Raw genomic sequence first — 12,366 nt, forward strand, 5'->3', positions numbered from 1 at the left:
ATTAGTGGTAGGTCGGTCTACTTAAATTATATAGTATAGGCCTAACGTAAAATTGTACCGTGCATTTGAGGTTTTTTTGCTTCTTTTGGACAATATGAATGCGTATACAGATCAAATACAAGCAAGATCGATCCATGTTTTACAGGTGACATCTAGTGACATATCCCTTTTAGAACAGTTTTGAAGAACGACTTCGTGTATGTCCACAATATCACCACCAGAAGGCACTCTAATATTATCCAATCAATGCATCAACACCAATGACAATCAGCACAGAAGAGTACTGTAGGTTGTTGTTTATGTCGTGCTAGCTGAGGTAAAGTTAAGTTGGAAAACCAATAGTCTCGCATTTTCATTAAAGCCAACGACTCCCAAAAACTGGAGAAAATTAAATATCCTTTACAGTGTCAAATCATAACAGACCTTATCTCAGGACACTTTACAGATAGATGGTCTTGGTCTAGGTTAACGTTAGACCACACTAAATAACGTTAGAACACTAGCTAGCTAGCTAAAACTAACCTCCAGGTACTGTAGCGTAGCTAGCAGGTTATTTTAACGGTAGAACTTGAAAATAATTTGTTTTAAATATTAAAAGGGTAAGTTTAATCACTTAAAAAACTTGTTTTTTTAACAGTTATTCATGGTAAAATGAGAATTGTATTCTAAGGTAAGAAACATTGTGAATGCCTTTAAAATGATGCATTGCTAACTAATTCAAGCTAAAGTTATACAAAGTTAAAGCATGTTTTGCGTTAAAGTAGAGTTCACTACTTAGGCCTACATTTGTTTGCTGAAGTTCAATTTTGAATGCTGAATATTATTTGCAATTTCTCAATTGTGGTATCACTAACCTAACGTTAGCTAACTAGGGAACGTTCCCTGGAGGTTATTTCAAGGTTCTACAAAAATAACCTTTACAAAACTTTTAGGGAATGTTCAGAAAAGATAAGCTGAAGGTAAAAAATGTAACCTTAAGATAACCTTTAGAGAACGTTCCCTAAAGGTTCTTTAAAGTCCAACAAAACAAGTTTATGAGAAAATTCCAGAGGGTTCCAAAATATTTTACCTTCAGAGAACCTTTAAGGAACCTTCCCTAAAGGGTATGTGTTTGCTGGGAGGTTACTCATATTTAAACTCAATTAATTTATGTGAGAAAACCATGTATGTTGAGACCAACAATACCATTAGGTTAGCTGTGTAGTTGAAAACCTCAGTATTTCATGGTTCTTTTCCAGTGTAAAGGCTTGCATGTGCATCACTCAGTATATTTGTCCCAAAGTGCATGTTCTTGGCTTCTTGTCCATCAGACCAGCTGTGCTGTAGGCTGGCACAAGTCCAGTGTGCATGTGTAGAGAAACTATGCAGGGTTTTGGGCTTTTTGAGTTGTGTGAGAAGGAGGGCGACAGGCCACCTGCCATAGGGGCTTGCCCTGTTTTGGATCCCTGGCCCTGCCTTTCAACTGGAAGCCAAGTTGAGGTTCTTTCATGTGGGCCTGATCTCCTTAAGACATCAGCAAATATTGAACAAGACTCAGTCCAGACTCAAACACATCTGTTGTCATATAGTCTCCACTGTTAGGCAAAGACAAGGAGAAAGAGTGTGAACACCAGTGGGTCTGTTGCATTAGCTTTAATGTGTGGACAGAAAGCTATAGTTTATACTTTGCAAACACAAATGCTAACTTTTGACGAGCTTAAGCTAAACCATGTTCCACTGTAAACAAATATGGGGCTGGGTGAAAGAAATGGAGTTTGGTATGACAAGACAGCCACTGACTGACAGATTTGGACTGAAGATCAGAAATGAGATAAGACAAACAGATAGCCAACATTTAATATCCCTCAGTCATGTTGTAGAATCAATCAGGAGTATTTTGGGACCGTTTTGGGCAAATAAGAAGGACAGTTGTATTTTAGAATTAGGATAGATTATGGAATTAAGTACTTTTCTGAAATACTTGGATCTATAAGAGAACGCACATTAGAGAAATTGTAACGCATTCAAAACTTCAAACAGACAATAAGCCTTACAAATGCAAATACATATTCAAAACAACAGTAAACAGACTGATAGGCATGCAACAAACAGGCTCATGAACTTGCTGTACGGTGAGCTGAACGGTTTCATCATAGTTTTGGTGTTTCAGTGTGCATTTAATATCCTGCAAGTGTCTTAATGTTCTTAATATTTGTTGTCAGATTTTCAGGTTTTCTGATGCCACACAAAGTCATACAGCTCTATCCATCACAAAAAAACTTGGGTAGGACTTGGGTTGGGTCAACACTCACAGTATTCTCATTGTCGAAACTCACCTTGTGCGACTGGTATGGCTAGTTAGAACCAGTCTAGCCTCTACACCAATTGCCTGCCTTAAAAGTTGTCTGGAAGCAGGTAAGGGCACTAACTACATGTTGTGTTGCCTGCAACCCTTCCTCCTTGACATCATAGCTATGATGGTTGTGCTACCTCTGAAATTAACTGGTGCTCTCAGTGGTGACTGATTAAGTCTGTGGCGTTGTCAAGCTGTTCGTTGGAGGTCGACTGGACAGGTATAGTATCATGTTTTTGTTGTCTAAATTATTGTAGAATAATCCAGGAGGTAATGTCATGTGGAAGTATTTAGGTAAAGTAGTTTATTGAGAATTGTTTGTTTGATCAGATATTAGGCCTAAGTATGATAATGATAATGACAATGTGGCATGCCAACTACGTTTGGTTTTGCTGATTTAATGTAGTTATAGGTAGTCATTGTTTGTGTTTTATTACAATATGATGAGGCAGAGAATTGCCCTAGATAGCAGACAAATAATACATTTGACTTTACTTTTGTCTTTGTATGGTGAAAAATCCTCTGAAGCGCCAAATCTACCACTGTTACTACTTTTTTGGCCTACTGTACACCACCTAGAGTTGTAAGTCAGGTGTCAGACAGGAAATCTAATGTACTAGGACACAATAGAAAAATATGCTTTTAAAATCAATCAATGGCCACCTTGAATACATTATAAATTTGGCCTTTGTAGTTGATATCATTTCTATAGACTTTGTGTTCTGCAGATAGGGCACTTTGGTGCATTGTCTTAGGCCTGTACACATCTAACACAAGGGATCTTATTCTCACAGTTTCACTCAAGATGGATGTCAAGAAAAAGAACTTCTTGGAGAACTTGCGTCTCAAAACTAAATTGGTCAACCTGAAGAAGCCAGGGAAGAAGGCCTTTGGAAAGCGTGGAAAGAAGCTGGCTTATCGGCGCAGTATTTCTGTACCAGACCTAAGGTTTGTGCCAGCTGAAACAGTTTCTACAGACAATGTCGTGGTGTCCACTCCTTCTGATGCCTTCTCCTTAAGCAACTCCCGTGGTGAGAGTGATACTGATTCTGTTGCCAGTTGCTCCGTCGTTGATGGAGCCCTTTTCCCAGAAAGTAGACTCAAAGTTCCTATAGATCGCACAGCTGTTGCTTTGAATAGAATAAGTTCAACAGTGGGGACACAGAACCTTCATGAGGAAAATGAACAGGCACATGAAAAAGCCATGGGGAATGCAACTGAATTTACTTTTGACCCTATTCTTAAACCAAGAAGCGTTTTTACCAATGCACCTCCAACAAGCCCAGACATTGTAGGGAGAGAGAATCTTTCTGGTGAAGACACGCCACTAGCCATAGTGCCTACTGTTGCTGCAGTATTGGCAAGAGCAAGCTCAATGGGAGAACAAATGAAGCCTTACACAGAAAAGAGGATCACAGCATTTGAGCATAGAGAGTCATCACCTGATAAAGGAACTCCGCCACCAACCAGAGCAAATGGTCAGGGTACTTCTTTGGAGAGTGCAGATGGTACCTCTTCACCTCCTTCCTGTGGCAGTCCCAGTGAGGAGCAAGTAAACATGCCCTGGACAACAGACTCGGAGGATCTTGACCGAGAACTTTGCTCTCTCGGTTTGACGGAAGATGCTCTGCTAGAAGAAGCCCAGCCTGGGGAGGAGCTAGAAGAAACGACAGAGGTCAGTTAAATTAATTACCAAGTGTATTTTACTACATGTATAATAAGACAAACCTATTCTTATTTGAACTCTGCATATAATGTATGTTATTTAAATTTGTATACATGTCAAATTAGTGATATCCATTCACAGGGATAAAACAAACAGATGGAAAGGTGCATATGCTGTACATTCACTTTTAGAGCCCCTACTGTTGTAGAAAGTGTTAGTCTCATAGGAATTGGATAAAAGTATGCTAGCTCTAGTGCTCTAGTCAAAAGCATGTTATATATTCTCACATCGGTCATATTTACATGCTTTAATTTCACCTTCAAATAGTGAGGTTTAGCTTTTCACATGCTTTAGCTCTTATGCTGAGAGTTATCTTCAGCCTCTTATATGGTGAATGCCATGAAATCAATATTTCTTTTAAAAACCTGAGCTTAGGTTTGTGGTTTCATTACACTTAATCCCTATAGTACTGATATGTTGACATAGTGTATATTCTATATCCCATAGTGATGGTAACTATTCATTCTACTGGTGCTACATATCAAAAAGAACCTCTGATGGTTTGTGTTAAATGTAAAGTGACTACATGGGATTTGACTTTATACAGCCCTTGGGTATAGCTGAAACTAAGACCATTGTGCCCTCTGTTGTGGAGATGCTTCCCAGTAACAAAAATCCTGTTTTACTAGTTAGACACAATGGACCATGGAGTGCTTAACAAAAAGTACACAAAAAGACTGATGATATCTCACTATGCCTAACATTTTTACTGCTGTAAAACAAACTTTTTTTTATCAAAGTCATGCACTCACACAGACATCTCAGCTTGACTGTACTACTTTAAGGTTTTACATTCTGATGGTTCATAAAATGTCATTACAAACTTTTTCAATGTAGGTTTCCAGTGGACCGAGTTATTTCTTTGACGAAAACATGCCAGATCCTCCTGAAAATTATGTGAGTACTCCCTAGACTGCCCATTAAAGTAAGTATGGGCATAAGTCTAAATGCACATATTGATGTGAGTTGTTCTCCACAGCCATTTATGACAGCAGGGTCTGACGTCGAAGCACTTGAACCATGCCAGAGATACCTCCTGAACATCAACCTAAAGCAGGGAAGGAACCTGGTCATCCGAGACAAGCGCTCCGGTAGGTCAACACCCTGCAGACGATCCATAAAAATGTACTATGTCTTTATGAGCTAAAATCAAACAGTTCTTTTAAATGTGATTTAAAAAAAACGTGGTTGGATCAGTGCAGTTCAACAGATTCCCTATCAGTTTTTTTTTACATCCTATAAGAGTGCAGTTCCTGCTGTGTTGTGTGCCCTCTATGAAACACTGCACATGCATACAGCACATATACATCTTGTTAATCTTGCTGTGTTTATAAACCAGTTAGACAGTGACAAGATTTGAATGCGAAATGTTTCATTGTGTTAGATGGGCTGTGTTCAGTTAACACATGTGTTTACTAATGAGGATGACGTGTCTTGTCTAGTGGTGCAAAAACACTAGAGAAGAATGCAATCAGACCAGTATGACCAAAAACAGACTGGGATAAAGAAATCATGTTGTGTCCTGAGAACACATGATTTGTACATTAAACTGCTGGTATTGCAACTTTTTCCATTTTGAAATGGTATCCCAGGTGTGGTATGGTGGATTCTTTGCTTAATTGAATTGAAAATCAGATGGTCATAATTCTTTCCCTTATGGCTCATGGGCTTTTTCAAAACAAAGCCTGTGACTTGTATTGTTTAAAGAGGAAGACTTATCATATCACAAATCACATATTTACAGGCCCCTTTTTACTTAAAGATTATTTTGTTGATATCTTTAGGTTTGATGTTGGAAATGAGTCTTTTGATTTTCTATGGGAGCATTAAACTTGTACGATATTTTGTTAATGTAATCATCCAGCATTTTAATCTGTATTTATCTTGCAATTATTAATTGCCATATCCAGGTATAAACTACAAGCATCAATTTAGAAAGATAGTAACAAGAAATAACAAATTTAATTTCAAACAAATTTTCATAACAGGACGATCTTTTTAAAATTGATCAATGATGTAGATCTATGAAAGAGAAGGACAGAGGGACACCATTGTGTAATACAAATTGCCACAGATCTTGACTCCTCCCTGACGCCCAGGCCCAGTAGACATTGCTTACGGAGAGCAACGACCTCAGGTGGCCAGAAGAGGAAATACATTATTTATTACATTACATTTTTTTGGCAATTTCTTTACTTTAGGTAGTTTTAATTTAAGTGAAAATGACACACAAAATAAGTCGCACAAAATAACACTGGCCATTTCAGATTAATGCATTCCATGAATGACAATTGATATGACAGTATTTCAAAGCTACAGCACTCCTATATTTGAAAATGTAAATCCTTCGGCTATCCTGTGGTTTTTACCACTATTATATATTGCTGCCCCCGCGACCCGACCCGGGTTAAGAGGATAAAGATGGCTGGATGGATGGATGGATTGATTGATACGTTGTTGTAGCTCCCATAGCTTTGGGAAATTAATAGTGTAGACTTCCTTCTTGGAATGATGCTTAACTGTTTTTTTAGTGCCTGGTGGTTGAAGACCCTCCAAGCCCAGTGCCCTACTCCCTGCTAGTTGAGACCTTACTTTCCCTGACAAGATGGCACCATGATGATGCAATCCCCACACGCCCCCTGTCTCTCCACTGTTTGCCCAACAATCAACTCCGTGCCAAAGGCTCACCAATGGCATACATTGTCATTACATATTCTGAAAGGACCCACGCCACCAGCCCCCACTCCTTGGTTTTTGTTCTCCCCTTTTTCCCATTAATTTCCATCGTCACCGTTCTCAGTCATGCCAGAGCTTTTCTCCTTGCTAGCTGCCACATTCTCCTCCTGTCAAGTTGCCTGGAGGTTTCCCTGTCACAGGCTGGCAGGGTGGAGCTGCTGTGGGTCCTGCCTTCCTTTGCGAGATGTTCATTTGGAGTGGGGAGCTGACAGGCCTGACAACCCATCCCCACAGGGCCTTTGTCATATGATTCAAGCCTCCCTGCAGGCTCTCTCAAGCACCCCTTTATCCCCTATACAAATGAAGGCATGGGACTGGCTTTCATTTTTTGGCCAATCTGCATGCAATCGCAGAAACAAAGAGGTCCTATACCCCCACCCCACTCGCAGACAGACTTTCTTAACAGGCTTGGGAGATTAACACTGGTTGCTTCTAGATCTTGGTTTATGGTTGTCTCATGCTGGCGAGTGTTTCTACTCTTTCATAATTAAACAGCTACATCCCTCTGTTTTTGCTATGTGTGGGGTGCACCTCCTCCTCACATATTTCAGTCTCTCACGCAACCAGTATGGGGGAAGGGGTTGTATGTGTATGTATGCATGTGCGTGTGTGTGTGTGTGTGTGTGTGTATGTGTGTGTATGTGTGTTTTGTACACAATATAGATTTTTATAGGTGAAAATATGTTCCACAAAAAGTAAACATAGTTTGCATGAAGTTACTCACTAACCATAGATTTGAAGGTATTTACCACATATCATTATCTTTCTGGTTTTCTTTTTCTGGTATTTCATTTTAGGGACCAGTGATCCTTATGTGAAGTTCAAACTTGAAGGAAAACAGTTTTATAAATGCAAAGTGGTTTATAAAAGCTTGAATCCACGGTGGAATGAGTCCTTCTCCCATCCTCTTCGAGACAGAGAGCATGTCGTGGAAGTTCGGGTAGGCGTTTGAATAGAAGTGCACTATCTTACAATGTAAGAGTTGTCTTGTATTAGAGCAAACAATTTCTATTAATAATCTTTCTAACATTGTTGCAGGTCTACGATAAAAATCGAACTGCTGATGAGTTCATGGGTTCCAGCACTATTTCCCTAAAGCATCTTCAATTATACAAGTGAGGGATACATTTTAATATTCTATTTTAGGGAATAGATTATCAAGGATATCCAAGGGTGGTCATCAGTTCATCATGTCCTTTCTGTATCTACACAGAACCTATGAAATGGAGTTGCGTCTTGAGGATCCAAAAAGTAAAGAAGATGACATGGGAGTTATTCTTGTTGATGTCTGCTTAATGTTTAGAGATGCCACCATCAAAAGAAGCCCTGTAAGAATATGTCTGATATAAGCAGTATTTGTTCATACAGTTTTTTGTCCCCAGTCTTCCCTGAATTGTTAGTCTTTTATCATCCTGTATTTTTTCTTTCCATAGAGATGGCGACCAAGGAAGATTAAGGTATGGATTTCTATTCCATTACATTTACTATTTTCACATAACTTAACCTTTGTATTGTCTTCACTTTTGGGACCCTCTCGCATCCCTTGGATCAAATTGATCCGCGACTTATTTGGGGTTTTAAAAACAATTCCCAAATAAAATGTTACTTCATAATCTATTAACAAACAATTGTGTTAACATATAGGTTTAGGGAATGCAATCAGTCTCTACCAGAACACAATTAAAAATGGTAGTGTGGTTTGTTTTTGGTCATAGGGTTATAATTAATGTTAAAATCCACTTATGAAAAACATAAGTGGTTATATCCAGAAACAAATTCTGAATTGAGTCAGGAATATATGTTTATCACAGAAAATGTACTGAAAAAAATGTAATGTACTATTTTTCTTCTTGAAAAAATTTGAAATGGGTCAATTAGACCCGAATACCACACAAGGGTTAATCAATTCCAAATATCCAGAATGCCATCCTGAATTCAACTGTCATTTCCACGGTAGTGCTCATGGTTATCCTGATCTAAAGCACTAGGGGGCACTAACTGACTGTACTATGGGGCAACAAAGAATGAGATGTAGGCTCTGGACTCAGGCTTTTGTGTGTGTAACCTTGGTTTCAGCACAGACTATTTCTTTTGTGGTTTTATAGTGAACATTTTTTGCAATGCTTATTATTATCAGTGGTAGCATTTGTTGTGGAAAAAACATGGTACAGTATTACATTCTGATCAAAACCCAAATAATATTGAGTGAATACATTGTCCTGAAAGAGCCTTTAAATTAATATTATAGAGCAGTTTTTGTAGTAAACAAAGTTCCATCTCATTTCAAGAGGTTTTCAATATATTGCAGCTGTAATTAGATTCAGAGTGAAATAGAAGGGTTGCTGTTGGGGACTCACACTGCAGCGAGTGGGTTTATATTCACACCGATGTAGTCACTACATCTGCCACTGTTCAGTCTCTTGATGGTCCAGTAGACAATCTCAATTTGAAATTAGATGACAAAGGAATGAAGCCATTTTCATACACATTGTAGGTTATCCGCTACAGATGGTTAAAGATACTCTAAGGGAGACAGAAATGTGTGATGGGACTCTTCACAATGTTCTGCTGCCTAAATCACAGTGCTAATTTAACAATGTAACAATGCCATTTTTTTCACCATTTCATTTTTGACAAACGTACAATATCTTATTGCATTTAACACCTATCCTGGAAGTGCTGAATAGCCAGCTCTTACAGCTTCACTCCCCCTCTTCCAGAACATCGTTTTCTCCCTCTGTGTTACCACTACAGAGACAGGGAATGGCAAGTGCTTAAGTAAAACTCGGCTGTGTGATAGTGTTTCAAACAAGAGGGCGTATGAGAGAAGTGGGAGAGGGGATCTGCTGTTCGAGGCATGTTGCCAGTGTGGGATGCCTAAGATCGGCAATGCTGATAATTCCCAGGCATAGCGGGCAATAACCCAGATGTTAGGATGTAATATCACAGCTGTGGATGGACGACGCTGAGGTACCAGCCAAATGGACCTGGGTCTGAGCTCATCGTGCTTGTCCCCATGCTGTCCAACCATATGGAAGCAATCGCACAGCCCTTTTAGGACCAGGAATAGATTCTCTTTAGGGGCCACTTACAGTTAAGTGGAATTGTTTTATTGGCCGCTGAGATAGAAATGTGTCCAAGATAAACACTTGGGATGACTTGGCTGAGGCCTGTTTTATATCGCTCCTCCACTCCCTCTGTTCTGCTTCTTTTGAAAGAGCTGATATTTATAGGGCTGTGCCTGTGGTATTCCATGTTAATTCGGGTCCCTGAGATGTGCTTTGATCCCCTCCGGATTGGGTGGCAATGTGGGTTGTGACCCCGTAGTGAAGAGGAGGGGCCTGAGTGGCAGGGGAGTAGTAGTGGGGCTGTTTGAAGCAGCGTTGCTGGGACAGTCGAAGGAGCTGGGCAATCAAAGAGGCTGGAGCAGATTACGGGCATGCTCTTTAATTACAGTCAGCCCTACACAACCTCTCTGCTGTTTGTTTTTACAGCCCTGGCCTATCACCGCATGGCCTCAAGGGAACTCTAAGATGGAAACATATCAAGGCCTCTCTCTCTCAGTCTCTTTGTGAGAAACGGCAGGCGAAGTGGATTATTTACTTTGCTTGTCCTTGATTTCTAAAGAATCCTCAAATGCACAACATCTATGTTAGTTCACTCGATTTACTTAAGTAGAACGTATTTGTCATTTTGCTGGTTGAATAAATAGTGGATGAATTTGCCAACATGCAGTAAACTGGTGCTGGCCATACATACTGCATGTATGCATAATTTGCTGATGAGAGAGCTGTGCGGTTTGCATCATTACTCACTGCTGCCTGCTGTCTCTTGCGCAGTATGCCAAGTGTCCTGCCTCCCCACTCTCAGTCTGGAAGCCAGTGATGAGTGGGACTGTCACAGCCAGGGACATCTGGCTTCTCGCTGACGTCCCTCTCTTTCTCGCTCACCAGGAGCCTCCATGGTGTGGCTTACCTGTCGGTAGAGATGTGATAATGTGCTCCAACATAGATGTGCTGTATAGTATGGACCTTTGTCCTACTTTCACGCACTCTGTGAACATGATGAGGTGCCAGGCTGAAGCAGGAACAGATAAACATTGTGGAGAGCAAAGAGCTTCCACACATGGAGCTTTAAAAAAAAAAACTGTCACTGTCTATGTGTATCTTTGCCCTGCAGCAGAACCAGGCCGCACTATCCCCACGGCCAGCTGAGACACAGAGGAATCAGCTGAAGAACCAGATATGGACTGGGGTGCTTGGTATCACCTTGGTGGAGGGACAGGACCTGCCACAGTATGGCCGTGGGGACATTTACGTCCGCTTTCGCCTTGGTGATCAGAAGTACAAGAGCAAGGTTGGACTAGCTTTTTTAAAAGTCTTTCTCTTTTCCCACTTCTCCTACACTCACTTTTCTCATGCTACTCTGTCTTTTTAATGTCTGCTCTTTATACTTCAAGTCTTTCTTCCCAGCCCCTATTTCTTACTTCCCCCGCTTCTCTCACAGCAGGTGCCTGTCAGTGACTCACCTCCACCTTGGCTCACTGGGCCATGGCAGAGGCAGCTCATTAGACTGGGTAAGGCTGCCACTCACTTTTCTCTGTGCTTTGGATGCTGGGCTTCATTGCCTTCATTTGCATACTCAGCATGGCCTGTTCATCTACCTGTACTTGTTGGCCTCCCCCCTGATGAATCCATGGTGCACTTGTCTTGTGTTGTTGTGTCATTTCTTTGTAAACCTCTCTGCTTTCCTCTCTGCTTGTTTGTTTGTTGGACAAAGCTGATTCTAATTGGAAGCTGTCAGTGTTAACAATCCCAGAGTGGCTACTGAGGTGTACACATACAAGCACACATAAATAGAGGCACATACACACAACACACCTCTTTTTCTCCTCTCCTGCCTCATTCTGGTTGGATTGAATAAAGACTTTATCCACATGTCATGCAGGAACTACTCAGTCTGATAACGCATTATACCTGACATTGCGTCAAAGTGCCCGTGTGCGTGCGTGTGTGCGTGCGTGTTTCCATCTTACTGTATGTGCTGAATCTATGTCTTTTCTGCCCTCAGAACCTTTGCGTTCAGGCCAATCCCCAGTGGAGAGAGCAGTTTGACTTCAATCAGTTTGAAGATAACCAGGAACCTCTCCAGGTTGAGGTGTACTCAAAGAGAGGAAGGAAGTGTGAGGAATCATGGGGGTTGTGAGTATTTCCTAGTGGGTAGTGTTAATTTTGCTAACATTGGCTGCTCCACAGAATGAGTTGGCCTTATGTGTTTCAATGGAACAATTTTCCTTTTCTCTCTCAGGTTTGAGATTGACCTATTGAGACTTCCACTTAATGAGAGGCAGCTCTACACTCATGTGCTGGACCCAGGAAAGGGCAGGCTGGTGTTTCTGGTCACCCTGAGACCCTGCTGGGGAGTCTCCATCTCTGACATTGAAACAGCTGCCTTGGAGAATCCTGATGAAAGAGACACAGTAGTGGAGAAATTTGTAAGTCATTTCTTGTTATGGATAACTTTTACCTAAAAAGAGAATCCACACATATTGGTATAACATCTTGCTGCCATT

The 12,366-nt window shown here is 40.7% G+C and overlaps 1 protein-coding gene across 3 annotated transcripts in view; it reads left to right on the plus strand.

Moving 5' to 3' along the window:
* The first annotated feature begins 281 nt into the window (after positions 1–281).
* Positions 282–12,366, plus strand: part of mctp2a (multiple C2 domains, transmembrane 2a) — a 33,852-nt gene continuing 21,767 nt past the window's right edge. The window contains exons 1-11 of one of the 3 annotated variants that reach the window (XM_034879323.1): positions 283–2,552; positions 3,127–4,007; positions 4,896–4,955; positions 5,038–5,149; positions 7,592–7,734; positions 7,833–7,909; positions 8,008–8,122; positions 8,228–8,251; positions 10,974–11,150; positions 11,865–11,995; positions 12,102–12,288. In XM_034879323.1, coding sequence (XP_034735214.1) covers positions 3,138–4,007; positions 4,896–4,955; positions 5,038–5,149; positions 7,592–7,734; positions 7,833–7,909; positions 8,008–8,122; positions 8,228–8,251; positions 10,974–11,150; positions 11,865–11,995; positions 12,102–12,288 — 1,896 coding nt within the window. In that variant the 5' untranslated portion in view covers positions 283–2,552; positions 3,127–3,137. Of the gene's footprint in view, positions 4,008–4,895; positions 4,956–5,037; positions 5,150–7,591; positions 7,735–7,832; positions 7,910–8,007; positions 8,123–8,227; positions 8,252–10,973; positions 11,151–11,864; positions 11,996–12,101; positions 12,289–12,366 lie in introns of all 3 variants that reach the window. The other 2 variants (XM_034879325.1, XM_034879324.1) reach the window with 2 other exon arrangements.

This window comes from Etheostoma cragini, chromosome 8, assembly GCF_013103735.1.
Source record: "Etheostoma cragini isolate CJK2018 chromosome 8, CSU_Ecrag_1.0, whole genome shotgun sequence".
Taxonomy (NCBI): domain Eukaryota; kingdom Metazoa; phylum Chordata; class Actinopteri; order Perciformes; family Percidae; genus Etheostoma; species Etheostoma cragini.